The 25,089-nt window shown below is 36.5% G+C and overlaps 1 protein-coding gene across 1 annotated transcript in view; it reads left to right on the top strand.

Annotated features, from left to right (window-relative positions):
• The window catches only part of KHDRBS3 (KH RNA binding domain containing, signal transduction associated 3), a 164,690-nt gene that overhangs the window by 122,125 nt on the left and 17,476 nt on the right, over window positions 1–25,089 (top strand). The window contains exon 7 of the mRNA XM_069465958.1: window positions 7,263–7,345. Within this exon, the coding sequence (XP_069322059.1) occupies window positions 7,263–7,345 (83 nt within the window). The remainder of the gene's footprint in view (window positions 1–7,262; window positions 7,346–25,089) is intronic.

Here is a 25,089-nt window from a genome sequence, read left to right as displayed (position 1 = left end):
TAATTCTGGAGGAATATTTAGATGAAGAAGCATTAGAAGGTGGAGAAGGCCAGTTAGGATCTCCTACTAGTCCAGTTGAGAAATTCTGAATGATTCTGATAAATCAGATAATTCTGAATGAATCTCATGATTCACATTGGGGATGTAGAGGAAGGGATGAGTGTGAGAGAGATTTAGGAGATTAAAAAAATAGACTTATTGGCTAGTTGGAATGATGGTGGGATGATAAAGCAGGGAGCATTGCTTGTATCCAGACAGAAGTACCTTTCATAGCTTGGGTCAGTTCGTGGCTTCTTACCATTTTATTAGAGATCTCGTGCATCTCCACTACTGCCTCACCCAGGTGCAGAGCCCTATTTTTAAAGTGCAAGGAAGGGAATAAAACATCTTTGTAGTACATTTTGACAATGGAAGGGAGCTTTATTAAGCTTCTACCAGAGGAAGTTCAGTAGGTCCCTTAAAATAAATTTGTAATACCCAGTTTCCTCAATTCTGGTCATCTGAGGAATGTCTAGAGGCTCTGAAGATGTATAGACCAGCTGAGGAGAACTTGGAGCAGAGGTGAGAGGACTGAGCAGGAAAGGATTTGACCTCTGGGGGAGGTTCAATCCAGCAATCTAAGTAACATACTGAATCCTCAATGTGTTCCAGGCACTGTTTTTACTCTGTGCCTGGCGTGAAAGAATGAGTAAGACACAATCCATGTGTAACATGGTAGGTAAGACAAAAAGCAAGTCATATCCATACAGTACAGTAATAGAGGTATATGTGTTAGGTCCATTGTTGGCATAACAAAGGTGGCATAGACTCTGTTTTTGTGGGACTGAGAAGTTATAATGGAATTGGAGGCTGTCATTTGAGCTTCATCTTGAAAATTCACTAGGCAGAAAGGGCAGGCACAGACTTGTCGGAAACAGCATGTGTACTGGAAGTCATTGCTGCATTTAAGGCAGAGGACACCTGCAAAAAATGAGGCTGACATGTAGATTGGGGCCATGTTACAATGGGGAATATTTCTCTAGGAGAAAATATGGAAATGTGAGAAATGACACAAAGATTTCAAATATAAAGAAAACTTTCAGCGTATCTGAGCATTGCCAACTCATTAGTTCCCCATCTCAGGTCCTGGGAAGAATTTTAAGAGCAGATTCTAAGCTTAGATATGGGCTTGAACTAAATCTTTAACATCCCCTTCTATGCTTTATTTTTGTGATTCTACTCAATTACATATTAACTTGTAGGAGTGATGTATTCACTATTTTAAAATTCCTATTTTAGCCTCAGAAAAATCTATAGAAGAATTTTATAATGTAAAATTATGTAAATAAAAAGAAAACATAAGCAACCAGTGATTAAGAACACTGGAAGATAAGAGCATTAGGAAAAACAGGGAGGACTGTTAAACCCTCAGATCATCCAGTCCTCAGACAAAAAAAAAAAATCCCTAAGGTTTAGAGGCTCTTAACCCAGCTCCGCTATGCTCTATAATTCCTCATTTTAATCATTTGCTGGATCATTTATGTACTGGTAATCTCCCCCTATTCTCAGCCAGTGACCTCATCGCCTACCTTTATAATAAAAATAAGTAAGTGATCAACAGTAATTTCCTCTAGTGCCTGCCTGGAAACTCAGACATTGATTTGGAGTCACACTCAGCTCTTCTTCCTTTTCTCCTGTCACGCTCTGCTTTATGCTGCCCTATGTTTTCCAAGTGCTATCCATTGAACAGATAATACTTGTTGTAATGGGAGGGAGTACAAAATACTCACTTTTATGGCCAAATCCACCTGTGAAATCATCATAAAAGAAATCTTGTGAGAATTGCAAATTTAATCAATCTTCAGTATAAAAATATAATGGTCAATAATTTCATGACCTATTTGAAAGTCAAGTGAATTGTAAGCATTATGATGTCCAGAAGAATAACTGAACAAGGAATTAGTGGCATAACTGTAAAGTTAAAATAGTATAGTGCTTAATATTTTAGTTATTTTTTTTTAAAATTACAGTTATTTACAGTATTGATTCTTTAAATAAGCACAGAAATAGAATTCTTCATTTGAAGAAGCTGTATTCTTTTCAGGCTACTAACAAATTGCTAAAGAAACTATGTACTTAGCGTATTGCCAAACTGAAGCACAGTGACCTAGTTGCAAGTCTAGCCCTCCAGATTCGCCCTTTCTGTTCCATGCCCACACACCAGAGAAACATTTCTAAAACACAGAATGAATGATGTCACTCGAAATCCAAATCCACATTCCTCAACTTGGTCCCTCAAGATCTAGTTTATGTGTTTCTTGGTTGCCGGGAGTTAGCTACGCTCCCAGCAAAAACGGGTCCTTTGGCAGGATTATCACAAGAGATATGGAAATAATAGATATAGTAGAGACTATAGAAATAAAAGAAAAATAACCTAGACACAGAGACAAAAGTATAGTTTAGTAAAGATAGGGGAGTCAGGAGTCCTCCAGCATGCCGTGAGCTGTGAGGCCTCAAGTGAAATCCCACATCAGTATTTATTGGTGCAGCAATTAGTTGCCAGTGGTTACAGATTTACATAATGACAGATAGTTCCTTTAGGTTTTAAGTCTCCCCAAAAGCTTCTAGAGATCCCAAATAGAAATATAGTGGCTATATATTTCTTTATCTAGTTTCTCATTGATTGAGACAAGTGATCAGAAGTGAGGCAGGAACTGTCCCTTAGGCCAATTGTCTCTAGCTGCAGGTGACTGCCAGGTGGGCATTCTTTGATCAGCTCTCAACCTGTGACCTCATGCCCAGCCTTATCTTACAGAGGCATCCAGCAGGCATTCAGGTGTGATACCAGTGTCACCATGCAAAACACTCCCGATGGTAAGATGCCCTTCTGAGGGGAGGCAGCTTTTGATCTGTGAACTAACACGTTCACATATTCCTTCAAGGCAAAGCTCTGCAAAACTCCTGAAATCTTTTATGTCTCTATAGGCCAACACTTGGTCTCATTGTTCTCTCCTCTTCCATTTGCATCTTAGTGTGCCCACAACAAACAATTTGCTTCCCTGGATGCAAAGAGTTCTTGTCTTTCTATATCTCCATTGTTTTGCGTCTCCTGTTCATTCTGCCTAATTTTAAACTTTAATGGCTTTTTCTGGCCGTTTTTGCTTTTTTATGTTTTGAAGCTAAGTTCTAGTATTGACACTGCTGGAAAATTTCCTTCCCCTTCCCTTTCCCAGTTGGGCTAGTCTGTCCCACTTCAGTGCTTATCTTGACACTTCATTTGACATTTTGAATCGTATTAATAGTTGTCCCTTTACTTGTCTGTCATCTCTCTCCCACTCCACCTCATGGCGTTGTACTCACTAGATTAGGAAGCTCCTTTCCATCCATGGTGTCTAGCAGAGTGCCAGAAACGAGGTAGGTGATAAGTGAAAATTGTTTTTTAATTTAATAGGAGAAATGTTCCTTCTGTTAGGAGACACTAGGTTAGTTTAATGTATTAATTTGTTAGAATATTAGGAATGTCTGTATTTTGCTAACTTCCCTGATAACCAGAATCATCTCAAAATGTGTGTTTGTTGTCTGATAGCTTTCTTCTCTTTGGATTGGCCAATATGGCTTGCATTATTGTGTTGTAACTATATTCTTGACTTTTATTCCTCCTCTGCCTCCATTTAATGACTATTCATTTTATATTGTATTGTATGTTGTCTTCAAAGTGCAGAACACGTAGCTCTTTGACAAATATTCAGTTCCTTCTTTGTGAAAAAACATTTTAAAAATATAGGTGATCATGTATAAATTATGTCTTACTCCTGCAAAGAGAATACTTATCCTTTAATGCTAATATTTATTTTACAAAGTTGAGTTATTACAGTACCACACTGTTTTGATTATTGTAGCTTTGTACTAAATTTTGAAACTGGAGAAACATATGGTTTATCCTGGAGAATGTTCCATGTGCAGTTGAGAAGAATTTTTATTCTGCTCTTATTGGATGGAGTGTTCTATAGATGTCCATTAGATGGAATCCATTTGTATTGTTGTTAAATTTTCTTTTTCTCTTTGATCTTCTTTCTAGGTAGTCAATTGATTATTGAAAGTGTGGTATTGAAGTACCCAACCATTATTGTTGAATTGCCTGTTTTTCCTTTTAACTCTGTTAGTTTTCACTTTATATATTTTGAAGCACTGTTTATATGTTTTTATATATGCATACATGTTTATAATTATCTTCTTGATGAATTGACCTTATCGTTTAAAAAAATGTTCTTTTTCTCTAGTAACAATTTTTGTATTGTGAATCTTTTTTGTCTGATATTTGTATTATAGTTACTCTAGCTGTCTTTTGGTTACTTTTTTTATGGTAGATCTTCTTTCATACTTTTTCTTTCAACTGAATCTGAAGTGTATGCCTTGTTGTTAGCATGTGGTTTGATCATTGTTTCCCACAATGCCAATTTCTACCTTTTAATTAATGTGTTTAAACCATTTGCTTTTAATGTACTTACCGATAAGTTAGGATTTACTTCTGCTGTGTTATCATTTGTTTTCTACATGTCTTATGTCTCTTTTGTACCTTGGTGCCGCCTTTGGTGTTAAATACACACATACACACACACACAGAGTTTGTATTACTGCACGACTTTGATTTCCTTATAGTTTCTTTTTCTACATTTTTATTTATTATTTTTTTAGCCTCCTCTGGGGATTATAATTTATATCTCAACTACTTATATCACTTTTTCAGAATTAAACCAACTTAATTTCGGTAGTACACAAAAACTTTGCTTTTTTATAGCTCCATTCTCTTCCTTCACTACTGTCTTGTTACCGTCAGAGTACATCTTTATACTTTGCCCATCAACACATATTTATAATTATTTATGCAATTATCTTTTAAATCAGATAGAAGGAAGAAGAATTACAAACAAAAAATATATTTACACTATTTTTATATTTACCAGATTTACCAGTGTTCTTTATTTTTTCATGTGGATTCAAGTGACCTTTCACTTTCCCTTAGGACTCTCTGGTTTTCTCATAGAGCATGTCTGCTATTGATGAATTGCCTTAATGTTTGTTTACCTGGTAATGTCTTAATTTCTCCTTCATTTTTGAAGCATATTTTTTCTGGCTATAGAATTTTTAGTTGGCAGTATTTTTTTTAAGTGCTTATCATCTGGCTTCTCATTGTCTTTTGTCCTCCATAATATTTGTTAGAAATCAGCTATTAATATTATTAGGATCTCTTGCATATGATGAGTTTTTTCTCTCGCTGCTTTCAAGATTCTCTATTTATCTTTGTCTTTCAGTGGTTTGACAATGACATGTCTTAGGTGTGGGTCTCTGAGTTTATCCTTTCTGGAGATTGTTGAGCTTCTTAAATTTTCAGCAATAGTTTCTCCAAATAATCTTTCTACTCCTTTCTCTCCTCTCATGCTGGTTATCTCAGTCTGCGTATGTTCATACATTTGATGTGTATGTTCATAAATCTCTGGTGTTTTGTTTGTTTTCTTCGTCTTTTTTTCTCTTCCTCAGACTGGATAGTGTCTGTTCATCTGTCTTCAAGTATCTGATTTTTTTCCTTCAGCCTAGTTATATCTGCTGATAAGCTATTTTAATGAATCTTATTTCAGTTTTTGAACTTCGCAACTCAGGAATTTCTTTTAGTTCTTTTTATGTTTTCTATATCTATATTAATATTCTCTATTTGGTGAGGCACTGTTCATATGCTTTTCTTTAGTTTTTTAGAAAGGGTATCCTTTAGTTCATTGACTATACAGCTGTCCCATGATATATGTAGAGGATTGGTTCCAGTAGCCCCTGCACTTCCAAAATGCATGCATACTCAAGTCTGGCAGTTGGCCCTGCGGAACTCACGTATTTGAAAAGCTTGCCCTTCATGTATGCAGGGTTTACATCCCAGAATTACTGTATTTTCGATTTACATTTGGTTGAAAAAGTCTGCATATAAGTGCACTCACACAGTTCAAATCCATGTTGTTTAAGGTGCAACTGTACTTCAAACAACTGACTTAAATTAAAGTCTTTGTCTAGTAAGTCTAATATCTCGTTTTCCTCAGGGACAGCTTTTACTGACTTTTTGTTTTTTGTGGGGTTTTTTGTTTGTGTTTTTTGTTTTTTGTTTTTATAGGGACCATGCTTTCTTGTTTCTTTGCATGTCTCAATTTTTTGTTTAAAACTGGACATTTAATATAATGTTTCAACTCTGGAAATAAAATTCTTCCAAGATTTATTTGTTTTTGTTATTTTTTTAGTTACTCTTCCACACTAATTTTGTAAAGTCTGTGTTATTCTCTTTTGCCACTGTAGTCTCCTCTGTGTTAGCTTAGTGGTCAGCTTAATGATTGGACAGAGATTTCAGTAAATGCCTGTAAACTGCCTAATCTTTACCAAGGGCTTCTGTTGCATGTTGCAACTTACCTTCAACACTCAACCAGTCAATTTACAAATAATTGGTATTAGACTTTCATTTCCTACTTGTGCTGCATCTCAAGGTCAGCCATAAGAGAGAGCTCAGAGCCTTACAAGGTCTTTCCTGGGCATGGGTGTGACATTATTCATGGCCTTTTAGATTACCAGAAATATTCCAGAGCTTTTCACGACCTATATGGATATCTCATTCCTCACTTTTCCTTTTAAGCGTTTTGATTAGCCTATTGTTTGCCTGTTTTTTCTCCAACACATCAGGCAGCTGAAATCTCAAACAATTGCCTCAAATTATTTTCTTCAAATACCCCTAGGAAAAAGGCTTTTTTTGTACTTAGGGAAGGTCTAGTCAGGTCACATAAAGGCAATTCTCTGGGAATGGAGTTTTGAAAGAGCTCCAACCTGTTCTGCCCCCTCCCGTGGCCTCCACACTCCTGGTGATTGTGGCTGTTGGTTTTCAAGGCTCCTGCCAAGATGGAGAATGGGGCATAGGGATAGCACAAATTAAAACAGCACAAAGCTCACTGTTCTTAACCAGGATTTAGCCATTGAAAAAAATGCTCCCTAAATCTCTGCAATCCTTTGGTTCATTTCCAGTGTTCTGAAATGTTGATTCTGACATTTTTTGCCAATTCTCTGCTTTTGTAGAGAGAATGTTTGGAGGTTCTTACGTCACCATTTTCACTGAAGTCACTCCTATATTTTTCTTTACACTATAATTAGTCGTATAGTTAAATGCTAGCTGAATTAATGAACATTCACTAATAGCAGAATGCGTCTTTCTTTCCAGAAACGTCTCTGAATGTGTTTGTACTTCTCTTGTTATATTTTAGGACTATGATGATGGATATGGCACTGCCTATGATGAACAGAGTTACGATTCCTATGATAACAGCTATAGCACCCCAGCCCAAAGGTAAGATTCACTCTTTATTACCAGACCCCACAACAGATACTTGTGTCCTTCCATATTCATATGCTCTAGGAGGAGCATGATAATCAGCTAGTGAGGGTAAATTTGGCTTGCTTTGTTTTGTTTTTCATTTGTTTTAATTGGAGAAACACTGTATGCTCCACCAAATAACATGTATTACCACACCCAGGTTTACTGTAATGTTAAATCAGGCTTGGGGGGAAAAAACTGAAGTTTTATTTATTCTAAAAATTTGACTTATGTGTTCAATATATTTTGAGGAGGAACAGTAGCCTGAATGTGTGTGACTATTCAATCTTGAGGCCAAAAATTACATTGGAAATGTGTAAATATTCTACATTGTCAGTGCTTGGAGAAGAAAGTGTCAAAAGTTTTATTTCTTACTCATAGAACATTTCAATTTCTTAACAGCAGTGCTCCTGTTTTCTAACAACTCCAAATTCTCACTTGTGAATAAGTTAGTTCCAGTTCGTTTTCCAAAGAAGTATTTACCCAGAAATAAATGTTACCAGAGGCAAAAACCAGAACTTTATAGTTACCTCTTCTGATAATATACCTTGATGTTCACCGAGATATAAAATCAGTATTTATTCTGTTGAGAATGTCTTCCTAAATGCCTAGAAACGTTTTGTTTTATGTTCACAATTCTAAGGGGAAGACAAAGATAGACACACACCAAAATATTAGCTTTGGAGTAATTATGAAGCATAAATAAATCTGGACTATGTAGTTATTTTGATAAAGCATCAATTCACTTTTGAACTCATGTGGTGCCAGTCAAGCTTTGAACACACAGGTTCTCTAATTTGTTAACTCTAGCACTGAGATGGACATGGACATAAAAAACTTTTCATTTTTGCTCATGCCAAATTATTGCCTTATATAACTTGTAACACTTAAGTAGCCTTCAAACTGTGGCTCTCAACAGGTCGTTTGTGGTGGAAGCCTTGTGCATCATGTTTGTGTCCTTGAGTGTGTTGGGAGTAGATGCACGCCTAATATGCATTGAGCCCAGTGACTGGCACATTGTGAACACTAGACAGGACTTCCCAGCAACTTAATGAAGTATGTGGTGCTATTCCCATTGTGTAAATAAAGAAAAGGAGCATAAAATTAACTATTTTGCTAGAAATCACACAGTAAGTGGAAAGATGAAATTCTAAGTCGGATTTTCTAACTCAAAGATTTATACTCTTTATAAATAAGTCCTTCTCAGATTTTGTTTAAAAACATACGTATCCACAGATATTTCAATTTGCAGTCTAAATGTCCTGGCAAAGCAAGTCTCCCACCCCCACAACATTTGCTGAGTGCATACTATATATTTCTGGCAGTTTCCATAAGTTCCGTAAGGCCTGCAGTGTAGATCGTATGAACACATCACTCCTGACAACAATCCTATAAGGCAGGTGGTGTTACTGTAGAAGAGGAGACTGAATAATCATGAGATTCTGGCACTTGCTGTGACTACACAATTGATAAGTGGCAACTCAGGTGTGTGACTGCCAAGTTCTTAACCCTGGTACGTTAGGACTAGAGTCTCACCCCACATTTCTGTTAGTTCTGTCTCCATATTCATTTAATACAGTCATGGGCTTCTTAAATTGGATATGTTCTAAAAAAATGCATCCTTAGGCAATTTCATTGCATAAACATCATAGAGCGTACTTTACACAAACCTAGATGGGCCTCTTGCTCCTAGCCTACATAGCTGTACAGCGTGTTAATGTATTGAATATTGTAGGCAGTTGTTACCCAATAATAAGTATTTATGTATCTAAACACAGAAAAGGCACAGTAAAAATATGTTATGAAAGCTAAAAAATGGTACGTTTACCATGAACGGAGCGTGCAGGACTGGAAGTTGCTCTGGGTAAGTCAGTAAGTGAACATGAAGACCTAGGACATTGTCGTACACTACCATAGGCTTTATAAACCCTGTACACTTAGGCTACACTAAATTTATTTTAAAAATGGGTTTCTTTCTTTAATAATAAATTACCTGTAGCTATTGTAACTTTTTTACTTTATAAACTTCCAGTATTTTTTTTAACTTGTTGACTCTTTTGTAATAACAGCTTAAATTGCAAATATATTATACAGCTGTACAGAAGTTATTTCCTTTCTTATATTCTTATTCGGTAAGCTTTTTTCTATTTTTCACTCTGTATACTTTTTTGTTAAAAACTAAGACACAAACACACCTGGAGCCTAGACCTACACAGGATCAGGATCATCAAGATGCCACTAGATGATAGGAATTTTTCAGCTCCATTATGATCTTGTGGAACGTCCATTGTATATCCGATTCCTTGTTGACCAAAACAGTTATGCCAGCCATGACTATTCAGTGTTGGACTTTCAAATACAGTTGTGTTTTATTTGAACTGTATGCACATATAGTGATCTTTACAGTTTGATTAATTCTGTGGGAAAAGAAAGAAGGGACCTAATTTTTATTGAGTGCCTACTGTGTTTCAGATACTATGCTAGTGCTTTTTATACTTGATTTCAGTAGATATTCATGGGCATCAGCCTAATCTTATGCAATAATTATAATTGCCTCCAGCTAGTAGGTGTAGAAACTGAGATGTAGCTTTTTAATGAAGAGTATATGCGGTATAAGATTATAGTCCAAAAAATCTTTTGTTTTTTGATATTTGATATGAAGAACAAAATTTAAAGCATTTACTCTGTTAAATACTATGATCTGTTAAGAAGAGAGAGATCACAGTGTAACCTCTGGTAAGCTGATAGCAAACAAGAAGAAGCCCACATTTATTTAGAGTCTACTCTAAATCAGGCATGGAATTTAATCCGTTACTTATGTGTCTTACATAATCTAACTGACAACAGTAAGAGTTAATAGTGTGATCAAACTGAGGTTCAAAGAAGTAATGACTAATCCTGAATGTAAAGCATATTAATTTATGAAGCATATTAATATGACTGATAACAGGCATTCATTCCTATGTTCATTTATTCGAATAGTCAGTGCTTGTTAAATGTCCATATTTTGCTAGGCATTGTGCTCTATGCTTGGAATACAAAGATTATTAAGACAGAGACCCTGTCCTTGAAAAGCTCACTGTCTAGAAGGAAACAAATAATAAATATTTAAATGCAATGCAATATGATAATCATGTGAGAGGTCTGAGGAGAAATTCATTGTTTTTGTAAGATGACAGTGCTAAATTCTGGTTGGGAGTACTCGGGACATTTTCCTGAAAAAGTGAAGGATAAATAGCAGTCACCAGGTGACAAACAGGGAAGGGCATTTCACAAAGCAAGTCTAACAGGGCACAGAGGAAATGAAACATAAGTTTTGTGTGGCAGCTACACTACTTTTCTAGGGCTAGAATGTGTGATGCACAGGCGCTGTGGGGAGAGAGATGAGCCAGAGGAGGAGTGACCGCATATTTCCCACTCAAGGATCCGAGGGTCATACTGGAGACAGTAATAGGGAGCCATTGAAGAGTTACCTGCAAGAGAATGATGTGTTTAGCCTTGAATTTAGAGATATTGATTAGATGACAGTGTAGAGGCTGGATTGGCAGGTGGTGAGCCTAGAGGCAGAGAGCAGTCAAGAGGCCAGTATATTATAAATTATAAGCCCCATAAATATCAGGAAAGACTCACTAAAAGAAACATCTTATATGACAGCCAGTCTGCCTTCTTTGAGGTGATCTTTTCAGTGCTACAACTTGTCTTACCTGAAGGAGTACAGAGAATTGCGTTGAGAATTGCACATATTAGCAAATGCAGAAGCCACTGTTTGTTAGGTACTCTGAATGTTCATTTTTAATCCTCATAACATGTGAATTAAACTTATCTGTCTCTTTTAAAAAAGAAAACTGTGGTTAACAAAAATTAGGTAACTTGCTTCAGATCATACAAGTTATTAATATAAGCAAAGGGCCATGCTTTGAACCTCAGTCTGTGTGACTGTAAGCTTGTGTCTTTTCTACTTAAACACTCTCAGACTTAACTAAATTGAAATGGCTCTACTATAAATTGAAATGAAGCAGGTGAATTATCACATTTCACTAGGGTGAAATGATTTTATACACTATGTTAGTTTACTAGGGCAGCCATAAAAAAATACTACAATCTGGGTGACTTACAGAAATTCATTTTCTCATGGTTCTGGAGGCTAGAGGTTCAAGATCAAGGTGGGTTATGTTTCTCTTGAGGCTTTTCTCCTTGGCTTGCAGGTGGCTGCCTTTTCACTGTGTCCTCTCTTGCTCGTTTCCTCTGTGCATATGCATCCCTGGTGTCTCTTTGTATATCCAAATTTTCTCTTCTTATAAGGACACCAGTCAGATTGGATTAGAACCCACCCTAACGACCTTATTTCAGCTTAAGAACCACCTCTTTAAAGGCACCGTCTTCAAATATAGTCACAATCCAAGATACTGGGGTTAGGGCTTCAACATATGAATTGGAGAGGGGCAGGGTACCCAATACAGCCTATAACACGCACCTATCATAACACTGATTTAAGCACAGCACTGTATGTCTCAGAATTAGGAACCTTAGTATAAACCAGTTAGGATAGCAAAATTTTGGACCATCCCCGGGATCAAATAATTAATAGAGAAATCATTGTCACCTTCGTTGTGGTGTTTACTGTGTGCTTGACATAATTTCATGGACTTTACATAAATTGTTTCTCCCCTCTCAACATCCCCTGTGATATTGCTAAATTCAAGTCTAAACATTCCCTTGCAGACGGGTTCAAAGAGGTTAAGTTGCTTATCCAAACTCACAAGGCCAAACAGTGGTACAAATAAATCCACTTTGGCCCCAAAGCATTCTCTTTTATACTCTGCCCCATTGCCTTTCAACTCTCCTTTTGTTCTGTTTTGTATATGCACATTAGTTGCTGGAACTAATTCCTATTTGTGTTTCCCATATATAGTATTAAAAAATCTGATACTTTGTGATGCTTTCGGATCTCCTAGGAACGCATTGGCTGCCGCTGCTCTCCAGGAGCACACAGTCCTCACACTCACCAGTAGATAATACTGTGTAACACTTGGTGTCTGGTCTAAAATGTCTTGACTTTGACACTTCAGGTTCTGTAAAGTCCATTTCATATTTAAATCATTCTCACCATTCAAAATCTGAAAGTACGTTCTATGCTATAGCTATAGTTTGGTATTACTACAGAGTTCTTTCCTTGGTCTCCTTTTAGAGTACAAAGCTCACTGTGGTAGCCACAGCACATGCAGCTGTGGAACACTTGGCATGTGGCTAGTCCACAGTGGGATGTGCTCAAAGTGTAAAACACCACATTCCAGAGGCTTTGTTTGAAAAAAAGAATGTAACATAAATATATTGTTAAAATTAACTTCACCTGTTTCTGTTTACTTTTTTAAAATGTAATGTACTAAGAAGCTTTGAATTGCAAATGTGGCTCTCATTTTCTTTCTCTTAGCACTGAGTTAAATGATTCGGGCTGTGTTTGTCTGTCTCTGTCCTTACAACATAGTGTAGTGGTCGCTAGATTAGGGCACACACTCAGGAATAAGCAGGACAATTCACTAGATGCAGAAAGATAATTAGCATCAACTCATATTCACACTTTTTAAATTTCTACTTTATATTATGTTTTGTACCTTAAAATATAACTTTGTAATAGTATAGTACACATAAGCACATTATAGTTACAAGTTCAAAAATGGTTTTCTTTCTGATGCAGTTGTATCATCAAAAACATTCCCAAGACTCATGCCACCTTGGTTGAGAGTCAGACAGACCTGGGGTCAGACCCCATTTTAACATTTCCTGGCTGTGTGATTTGGGGCAAGTTATTGAACCTCTCTAAGGCTCAGTTTATCAAATATGTAACTATTAGTTGCACTTTAGAGCAGCGGTCCCCAACCTTTTTGGCACCAGGGACCAGTTTCATGAAAGACAACTTTTTCCGGACATGGGGGGCGGGCCAGTGAGGAGGAGGCAGGGCTCAGGCTGTGATGCGAGAGATGGAGGGTGGCTGTAAATACAGATGAAGCTTTGCTGCTCACTCACTTCCTGCTCTGCCCCCCTCCTCTAAGTAGTTGGCGAGGACAGAGCTCCCTGACAGGCCGTCTGCAGTTGGGGACACAGCTTTAGAGGGCAGCAGGTAGTCTCTGTGAAATGTGTGGAGGGAGATAACATCACCAATGCCGTTCTCTCTGCCAGAGGAGGAGGTGAGATAACTTATATAACAGAGGTAGCACATGTGGACGCTGAGTGAGCGCTAGTCCCTGCCTGCCTTCTGCAGCTCTGCACCGCTGCTGCGCATTTCACACAAGGACGGCTGTGAAGCGCAGGTACTGGTAAATCTGGAAGGACTGTGCAAGTAAATGTTTTCTAATGAGAGAGGTACCTGACAAGGGCTTGTCCCCACCTGGATGGTCAGCACCAGTATGCACTCACTGTACACTGGGAGGGAGGGAGGTGAATGGCACGCAGCCCACTTGAACCCAGAATAGAACAAGGCAACAGGGTGGTCTGGCGCCCACTATGTGTTATCTGCTATGTGAAAAGGTTTTTTTCAGAAATGACTTTGAAATTCCTTTAGTCCTAATCATTTTGACACTGTTGTGTTGCAGAAGCAAGTTTCTCTCAGGCTTTACAAATTAGGAATTTTTTCTCCCAACTTTCAAATGCCTTGTATTAAAATTAAAGTGCAAATGAGAATCTCTGCAGAGTGATAGAAAATTCAGTTGTAGTTCAGCTACATTTCCCCATTGATTTTTATACTGACCTTGATAACACTAATATTGTGGTGTAAAACAAAAACATTGTTTATCTAATTCACACATTTAATGAGTAACAAGATGTTAACACAATTACTGTGAAGAGAAGTATAAACTATTCTTTACGATACTGGAATTGTTCTAATACATATTGGCTCAAAATAGCCATTGATTACTTCCTGTGGATACCCGGCTTCTGAATAGCTGTTATAGTCTAATGAATAAAAAAGAACAGGTGCTAAATGGCCTCAGCCCGCAGGGCCCTGCCTCTGACATGACTTGAGCCTTCACAGATACCTGTAGTTTTGATTCCTGAAAATGTTTTGTGAATATATTCTTTTTATTCTAAATCAAGTGGAATTAGTTTACATTTGATATCTTATTTATAAGGCTAATAACAATTACATATTTTTAGTCTGTGTTTTTTAATACTTGTAAATTCTCTAAAGAACTGTTTGACTCCTGTAGTGATCATAAAATAAGTAGTCCAAAAAGGGATCCAAAAAAGTGCTAATGACCCCCTGAAGGTATGTGGATGACGGCATAGTAAAAATAGTTAGCTTCTGGGTGTGTTTATTGCTGATCTGCTGATTTCCCACACACTCTGCGGGTTAGACTGTACTTTCAAGTACGTATTTCATTTCATCCCCCCAAATCTCTATGATTTTCCTGAAAATATTTTTAAATTTCTGAAAGAGGAATTAAAAATAACAACTGTCACTTTTAGAGAATCCACGAAGTCTAGCACCCAGCTATCTATGTCCTGTATGTACATTATTATCTCCCACTCTCATAATGACCCTACATGTTATGTTTTTCCATGTAAGGGACTGAGAATTGAGATGTTTAACAACTTGCCCAAGAAAACAAAACTGGAAAGTACTTGAGCCTAGGTTTTTGCCTGAATCTAAAAATCATTATCCAGCTAAAAGAATTTTTTTTTAAATTAGAAAATCATTGACTTGTTTTGCAACAAAGCAACACCCAAGCCTCTTTATCCAAAGATACAGAGTGACAAAAGCTGTTGGAAACTGTGAGTCCTCTTGGTGTATATTCAAATGTCACATCCAAGAAAAGCAATGAGATAGAAATTAACGTTGCCATGTTTGTTGTTGTTTCTGCCAGCATTTTTAGCATTATGTGTCCAATAATGCCCTCTCAAGAACTGACCTGTGGAGGTCTGGAAATAATTTGGGATTTTCACTTTGGAAATGATGACCTGTTGTTTAACTTAAAAAATGTAGCCATTTAAACATCAATAAAAGTATCTTTTAGAAAATAGTGCTTTGTTGTATCAGGATCAACTATTTTGGACTTTTAAAAGCAATAATGATTTGGTCTACATTAAGAAGTTTGTTAACCATGCCTTCTAAAATTTTTGACAAGTGTTCTTTTATGTAGCATGGCCCTTTGGTTTTTTGTCTACTTGCTATACAACTGCTAAAGGAACCTCTTAGCACAAGCTGAGCATTGTCAACGGAAAGAAGCTGATCTCTGTAAAATAACTTTAAAGAGGTTTATTCTGAGCCAGATTTGAGGACCATGGCCCAGAGCCACATCCAAGAAGCCTTAAGCAAGTGGACTTGCTGTAGTTGGGTTACAGTCTGGTTTCATACATTTCAGGGAGACAGGACTTACACGTAAAGTCATAAATCAATACATGGAAGGCGTCCCTTGGTTTGGCCTAAAAAGGTGGGACATCTCAAAGCAGGAGCTTACAGGTTATAGGTGGGTTTAAAGACTCTTTGATTTCTAATTGGTTAAATAAATGAATGTTTTAAGATAAGGAAGTCAGAGACAGGCCACTGCCCAGTGATTTGTTATGTAAATTGAGGACCTGCGGGTTTGTCTTGCATAGCCTTAGGCCTGCCTGTTAATGAGTTACAAACGAATCTGCAAGGAGGGAGGGGACATGATGAGGCATATCTGACCTCCCTTGTCATGGCCAGCAACTCAGTTTTAGGGTATTGTCTTGGCCAAGAGGGGTCCATTCAGTCAGCTGGAGGAGAGAGCTTCAGATTATTAGTTGATAGCATTATAAACTATCAAAAAACAAATACTAACACAGAACTGTGTAGACATTGATATAAAACAAAGATACCAACCCAAATTATACTGTAGACCTGTAAATACCATAATTCTCAGTCAAGGACCCTGTGGAAAGAAAAAAAAAATAGGAGGGAGAATAATAGGGAAAAGTGAAGCTACAACTCTATTAAAGAAAAAAAATTATTCAGCAGCTCTTGTTAAAGCACAGTAAAAAAGACGTGATTCGTGACCACGCAATAGGTGTGGGGACCATGGCGTTGGGACTTTGCAGTGGCCGAGAAAAATTGGGCTCAACTGCAAATACAACATGGGCAAGTGGTAGTTAACTGATAGGGAGCAGGGCAGGGCCAGTGGGTGGGAAACCACTGAAAAGAAACACCTAGGGGGGTAGTGAGGATCCTGGCTAAACTGACCAAACAGGATTCTTGCTAAAGACAGGCCTTGGTGGTCAGACATCCCCTGGGTGTGGTGGAAGATGAGGAACTTGATCAGATATCATAGGTGTCAGGTTCTTGCTAAACTGACTTAGCAAGCTTCTTTGTTAAAATTGTATTTCACAAGATATGGAGGGGCCTGACTAAAGTTTGGCCAAGCAAAGAATCTTTATCAATCCTGGCATAGAAAAGGGAAAGAACAACACAAGACCAAAGTGTTAACATGTGCAAGTATTGCCATTAATAATAATTATTATGTATTGAGCACCTACTATAGTGTACCAATCACATTGAGAATGATGTGTGTCCTTAAAATTCAGATCCCCTCTGATCTTAGTTTTAAGCTTAAAAGGTAGATGCCATCATCCTCATTTTATTTTTTAAAAAACTGAGACTCAGAGAAAGGTTAAATTAAGTAGCCTGAGTTACACACTTAGTGGCACTATGGATTTCAAAGTCCATTTTCTTTCTATTATACTAGTGTTTTTCCAAGAGTAGTATACATATCATTGATGTCCCACAAAGGGATTTCAGATGGTACACAGGCAGACTTTTTGAAATTTTTTGACGGTTAGATTGTAAAGTCATTGGAAAAGTGTGATCAGCATATCAAGCACATTATTTTATGATTGCTATAATTCAATTATGATAAATTTATTTAAAAGAAAGTCTGTTAATATAGAGAGTAACATTAAGTCACTAGTAGGATAAGTGTAGACATGGATGGCAGAAGTCCTGAAAGTGATACATGAATGGCAGAGGTTTGGCAACACTACACTCAGCATTTGTGTCACCAGTGAATAGACCAGCTATAATGTAGCACTGCTTAAGTTGAAAGTTTGACCAAATGAATCTGAGAACCACAATTGGGCTTCTCGCTGAGTTACAGTGTCCTTCTACTAAACTGCATACCTCAGTTGTATTGAAAATAACCTAAGAAGTTTTGTAGCTTCTTCAGGAATTTCCTTAGAATTAAACTTATAAAAAAGAAAGGAAAAATTTTTTCAGGCTCCTCAATTTAACAAACTTAGAAGGAATCAAATAAGTATTGAGTACTTACCAAGTGTTAGTTGCTATGTTAGGTGCTCCCCTGCCTATCATTTCATTTAATTCTCAAGAATTTGTGTAAGATTAGCTAATTAGTAACAGTTAGTCCTCATACCCAGTTCTCTTCAAGATCAAACTTATGTTCTTTGCTTAATTTGAAGGCAACTGGTAAATAAAATATGTTCCTATAAATGTAGAGAAGACCAGAACTCCTATACTCACCATGTGGAATCTTCATGCATGATCTGCACAGGTGTACAGAAACACAGTAGCAGGGCATAGGCATGCTAGTGGTAATAAATCAATTGCCACTGTCAGTTCACTCTTTAATGTTCTTGAGAATACATGAGATTTATCACTGAGGAATTGCAGAATAATGGTAGTAAATGAAAACAAAGTCCACCAGGGAGATGTACTACATCATTTGGATTTAGCACTGCCATCTGCTTAATAGCGTTGAGAAGACTACAGCAGTACTTATGATCGGCCATTCATAGCAGTGACAGATGCTGCGGAGAGTGAACATACCAGGGAAGGAGGTTCGTTACTAAAATGTAGATTATGTGACAGGTTTTCTAAAAAGTGGATTTGTTGGTTATGAAACCCCCAATTTTAAATTTTCACTGTAGAACTTTAAGTTCCATAAGATAAAGACCCATTGAGTAAATCTCCCCATGTTTTCTTTCCCCAGGTTTCATATTAATACATTCTTAAAATGTATTTTTATTGACTTTTAAAAAAATTGTCCTTACAAATCTTACATATATAGTATCTTTTTGGTCAAAGAAAACAATATAACATCTGTATAATTTTTGTCTCTTAGGTGGCATGATTTAGTAAAAAAAGATAGTGGCTATAAATCTTTACAAACCTGGATTTGAGTCCTAGATCCATTATTTCCTTAACTGCGTGATTTTGACCAGGTTACTTGAGTCTTTTCTCATCTATAAAATGATGACAGTAACATTTGACTTGTAATATTATTAAATGAGATAGCAGATGTAGTGTATGTAGCCGTTGTTCAATAAATTTACTGTAGTAGCATGTAATGGGTGCCACACACTGTTCTAAGCAGTTTACATGCATGTAAAGGTAGGTACTATTATTTTGCCATTTTTTAATAGATGAAGAAATTGAGACTCAGAGATTATGAAACTTCCTTAAGTTCATGGAGAGTAATTACTGGAGCTGGCAAGCAAAGCTAGGCAGTCTAAACATACTGCTATACTACCCCTCTACATATTTTAGTTATTATGAGTTTAATTATTGCATCTAGAAACTGTTACAGTCTTTTCTGAGAAAGTCTCCAGATAATAAAATTCCAACAAATAAGCAATCTGAATAAAATTATACATGCAATTTTGATGCCCCATTTTTGAAATAAAAAGTTTTTAAAGGCTCCTTTAGTTTAAATTTAGTCCTAAAATATGTTAGAAGGATAGACTTAACAACAACAACAGTAACAAAAAGCATAGACTTGAGGTCAAAGCTTGAAGTTGTTTGTCTAAGGTTCATTTATAATAGAGAATGTCAGTGCTTGAATTTCTCAGAACGTATTTAAACCTCATTTATTGGACTCATTACTCATTGGACTTTAATAATGGAAATAATTTAGACATGTGTTATATTTTTCTCTTGTATTTTTCATAAGGGAATATGTTCCTTTTGGAATGTAATTTACGAATTTGCATTGAGAGTCTTAAAAATGTTTGTAACCTATGGCCCAATATTTGCACAATAAGTACCTGAACTTACCAGTACAACAGTGAGTGTTTGACAGTTTGAAAATATTTGAGAGCTCTTTAAAAACAATAGTGGTTTCTGGCAGAGTTCAAAGAAAGAGAGGGGTAGATGATGAATCCAGTTTCTCACTTCAACTACTGGGTGGATTGTGATATAATTAGTTAAAATTGGTAATAAAATTTAGGGAAATGTTAATAAGTTTGGGACATGTCGAATTTCAGGTGTCCACAGAATTTTAACGATTATATTAAATAATTGAGATAGAAATATTTTACGTACTAATAAGTCTTTACACACATGGTAACTATTATTCTACCCCAATTTTTTTTCAGTAATTATAAAATGTACTATTATGGTTAGATTTTTACCCCAGTTTTTTAGGTAACTAAATTGTACTTTTATTTTTGGTATTCTCTTTTGTTAGTGTCCTAAAATATACGTACCCAGTATTTTTACATGGTTAATCATCCTACCAGAAATTAGGGTAGGTTGGTCAATCCCACAAGTCTATTAAACAAGATAGAGTGAAAATATTATACCCTTAGGAGTCAGACCTGACCTTTCCACTTAGCAGCCATGTATGTGATCTTTCACTAACCCTCAATTTCCCCATCTGCAATAATAGCACCTAACTCATAGGATATATGTAAGGACTAAGTGAGAGAATATACTTAAACAGTTTAGGATGGAGGCTGGCACATAACATTCAAAATTTTTTAACTGTACTTCATTTTATTTACCTTTCATTGCTAGGCATTTCACTGGTGCTCACTAAGTACTAGTGACTATGGTGGGATGATCGTAGGCATGGTCGCCATCGCCAGGTGATAGATTGCCTCCAGATCACCTCATGGTCAATCATTTTCTGTACGAAATATCACCAGCCTAACTTGAAGCACACTACAAGTTTAAATGGAATAATTGTTTTTACTTTTTTGTTGGTTGCTTCTTACTCTGATACTTTAGTTTCTTTTTGAAGGACCAAAATATAGACATATACGTGGGAAAGTAGAGAATTAATCATCAAAACTTCCATGCATTCCCTAAATCTACCATTTATAAGGATTGCTGTACTACATACCACATGAAAATGAGTTTATATTGTTTACAAGTTCAGAAAATACAAATTTACATAATCCAATTGCAATCTGTTTTAATTGATTAATACTATAAAAAGTATTATAGTATTGTATACATAGTACTGTTAGACATTGCTAAATTTTAGAGACATTGAAAGTAAAAAATATGTATAAGTGTATAGACTGATAAGACATTTTAGATATAGAAAGAACTATGCATATCATCTTGGCCAAAGTAATATAAATAAAATAGTGTTTCAGTTAAGACTTGGTTAATGAAAGTGTGACCATGGGCAAGTTATTTAACCCGTATTCTAGGTTTCTCATATGTAAAATGGGGATAATAATAGTAGCTCCCTCATAGGGTTGTTGTGAAGTTAAATGCAATTTATATATGGAGAGCACTTTGATGCCTCACACATTGTAAATGCTGTCATTGAAGCTCTGTAATCCTTTATCTAACACTCTTGAAGCCAAGTGTCTTAGATTCAGAATTTTAAAATTTTGGAAAACCAGTATGGACATACCATATGTTAATACAGCTCCAGGAGAGTCTTATTTGTGCTTCTGCAGGGTAATGATTGCCCCTTGGATTATTTGAATTTCATGGTCAAGGAAACTTTGATTACAGAGGAGTGAAAAAAAAACATGTATAGCAATTTGAAAAATAAGGGGATTTTTCAAGGGGAGGTTTATGGCATTCAACCTTGGCAGTCTGTAATCCCACCAAGTATAACAGTATTGCTAGTGCTAGGAAGTCGTTTTTACCGTAGGATTTATTAAAGGACTAATACAAGACCATTCCTTCTGCCAGAAGCCATCACTTTAGCAAGGCCTTTCCACGTTCTAATAAGTGCTAAGTCTCCTGTGTTTCCAAAATACCGTGTGTTTGCCTCTGTCCTCCAGGAGTACCTACTAGGTTATTGAGACTCATCTCCTTTTTGCAAAGAGCCCCTCAATGGCAGGGACCCTTTTGTACTCATCTTCATATCCCTCAACACCGTGTATAGTACTGATCGGAAAAGTGATCTATGTGTGTTTTTCAGTTGAATTGATAACATGTAAATCTGCTTCTGTTTTGTTGGAAACACATTAAGAAATCTGGTACCATTGAAAGTCTAATGTGAAAATGGATGTCACTCAACTCTGGCTGCATAGAAGAGTTGCCTCTGCAGCCCTTAAACAAAAGAAAGAAAAAAGGAAAACGAAGCTCAAGCAAATCACCTGTTTGTTCATTATTTTTTAATCTGGGTCTTGGTGTAGCCCAAGTATCTAAAATTTTTTAACTCTACAGGTAATTTTGATAAGCAGCCAAGGTTGAGAACTACTTATTGTAGACTATTAAGTACTATATAAATGAGATAATATATATAAAGCACTTTTCACAATGTCTGCCAGATAGTTGCTAATATTTGTTTCCCCAAAAAATAAATTATTGGCATTTCTGTTATGTCTTCCATTCATTCATTCAGCAAACAACTACTGAGTACCTATTACTATGTTCCAAATTCTTCAAAAATATCTTATTCCTAAGGGAAATTTGAAGTTTTCTGTTCAGAAGAATTTAAAATTATGAATTGAAATGAAAAAAAAATTAAGGAGTAGAGAGTACCTATGGGACACACTCCCATCAGAGGGCTTTTGCACAGAGTTAAGCAAACTCTGAAAATCATCCTCTCAATGAAGCCAACCATGCCTAACACATTTAAAACTGTCTCTTTTAGAATTTAAGCTCTACAAGGGCAGGGATCTTTATCCTTTTTTGTTTGCGGACACTTAAGCACCTAGCATAGAGAGTTTTTGTTGAGCAGGTATCTGCTAAACTATCATGAGTAACAGATGACCATTTTACCAAGCAAACCAGAAGGAGGGGAAGGGCACAGACAGCATGTGCCATGGTCCTGTGAAGGACTGACTTGGTGTGCGCTGGTAGTCAGGAGTGCTTCAGTGAGGCTACAGCCTGGAATGCCTAGGAAGGAGGGTGCACATGGGGTCTGGAGAAGGTGGGTAGAGGCCATTTTGTGATGGACCTGAATACCAGGTTCAGGAGTTTCACACCTTGTTTTGGTCCTTATAAGTCAAGGTGCTCTACATACCCATCACCACCAAGGGGGTCCAGGCTAGTGCCCTCTGGCTTTTGGAGCACCGCAGCCTGCCTGTCCCCTACCACTTGTTCCCCTGTATTCCTGAGCTCCTTCCCTTCTTTTCTCTGTACTGCAGCCAGAGTGATGTTTTCCCGTGTGATTGTATGCTCTCATAATACCGAGCAATTTTCCTTCACAACTGCAATTTTATATTGAAGCGATTCTTTAATCAACGTCTGTTTTCTTTTTTAAATCTGTTCAGTCATATCTCCCAGTGCCTAGCACAGTACTGAAACATACAAAGTGGTCGATAAATATTTATTGAATAAATGTTAAGAGGTAGAATTTTGCTTTACATCAGTAATTTTAAAACAAAGTAGATATTCTTAGCACAGTTTCTTAACATTGATTTCAAATGCAATGCTATGGGTAGCATAGTTTAAATTATTTTAATTCTGTGTATTTGAAGAAGTGAGTCTGTATAATTTGATATGCAAATTGATGCAAGTTAGTGTGCTGCCAGATTCCCCACAAACAATGAAAACCATTTGCTAGCCTAACATTGTGTCTAAGGAAAATGCTGACAATCCCATAAAAAATCATAAGGCTTTCTTTCAGACTTAATTATTTCAGATATGTAAATATTTCAGATCACAATCAATGTTTTCTTAAAGAGTAATAGATACGACTTTGAAATACAAATATCACATGTATTTATCAGAAATTTCCTTGAAAAGATACCTCAATACAGCAGATGGAAGGACTGACTAGTTGGCTGCAAAAACAAATGCAAGATTAACAAATGATCCAAAGAAATACTATAAACTGGCTCGTAAAATGTTGATAGACCCTTTCTAATGTTATTGGAAGAGCCAAAGAATCCAATACCAAAAGATTATATGCCTTGGCACCCAATGTAGTTGGACTTGGGAATCAGAAATATAAATAAATAGGCTTAATAAACCCAAATCTGATCTTGTTTTTCCCCCACAGAGAGAACTTATCAGTACATATTTCATTCTCACTCACCTTCCCAGCCTCCTGCTTGCTTGGGAACTAATCCCGACCCCTTCCCCACTGCCAGAGTCTGTGGTGACAGTTTTCCTTAGGACATTTTCCCATTACTTCAACCTGTTCTATCAAATTCTAATAGATAGTTTCAATACTTCATACAAAGAATTCTCATTAAAATTACTCATGGTGTCTAGTGACGGTATATGTAATCAATAGTATATTTTAAATCATCCTTTGACAGGAAAACAAGTTATAAACAATGGATCTGTTTCCTTTTGTTGTCATAAGAAACCTTAGTTCTAATGTTGGTGTTTCTGAGAAATTAATTCATTGTTGAAATTAACTAACAGCTACTGTAGAAATACTGAAGTTTGAGTCAAAAGACATGTCTGAATTTGAATCTCAGCTCTGTCATTTATTGTGTGACCCTGAACAAGCCACATGGTAAATCTTACGAAACCTTATGTTTAATTAATAAAGTGAGTATTCATTCACCTTCCTAAAAGTTAAAATTTATGAAATCGAGGAACTGTGCAAATGTAAGGAAACTGTTAGTTATTATTGGTATTTTTGTTGGGCTTCTATCACTAGAGATAAGTTCCTCACTCTTAGGCAAGAATGAATGTTTGCTGAATAGATTGATTGTATGACATCAAAATAAGCACTCTGGGGAAAATATAACTCATTTAGAAAGGACTTCTTTAATATTATTAACAACAGCTATCCTTGAATAACAGCGTAATATATGTATATGTGACACATCATTTCATTTAAGCCTTATGACAATGTTGTGAAAGATGTATTTTTAAAACTATTTTACAGATGAGAAAATTGAATTAATTTTGCCCAAGCTTACATGGAGTAAATGCTGAAGCCTAGATTCTGATATATGTTTGTTTGGTTCCAAAGCCTGGTTCTTAACTATTAATTCTATGCCATCTTCTAAAAATTATTGAAATAAGATGGAGAAACCTGCTTAAAAATGAAAATATGAGCATATAAGGAAAGTTAACATGGCATTGCACAGACATCACAGCATCAGCGTCAGTAGGTGTTCTGTGAAACATACACACTGAGACTGCTTTTGCATGGGTGACCCAGGTATGTTGGAGAAAGAAAAAAGGCACAGTGTGAAATGAGGAGATTGTTGTAAACAAAATATTGTTTTCCTTGTAGTCTTTACTTTTTCTTGGAATCTAATAAAAATTCATGGTCTTTTTTCAATTATGTAGAACCATCTGCAACCTTTTAAGCAACTTTTCAGTGTTAAGGAATAGCAGGACAGAGCTTTTTTCTGGTAAAATATTCATAAAGAAAGTTCTGAATTAATGATAAATTCAGTCAAATTAGAGGCTTATTTTTCTCACATGCACGAATGTAGGTAACTTCAGGCTAATGTGACAACTCCTCTACTTAGTAAGGATCCAGGCTTCCTCTGCCTTTCTCTTTCATCCTCCTTCACCCCAGCATCTATCCCAAGGCTCATCTCAGTCACAATGGCTGTTATAGTTCCAGCCACCAAGTTGGGGT

This window comes from Eulemur rufifrons, chromosome 3, assembly GCF_041146395.1.
Source record: "Eulemur rufifrons isolate Redbay chromosome 3, OSU_ERuf_1, whole genome shotgun sequence".
NCBI lineage: Eukaryota > Metazoa > Chordata > Mammalia > Primates > Lemuridae > Eulemur > Eulemur rufifrons.
The sequence above is the reverse complement of the archived record's forward strand: the minus strand, read 5'-3'. Positions and strand labels throughout refer to the sequence as shown.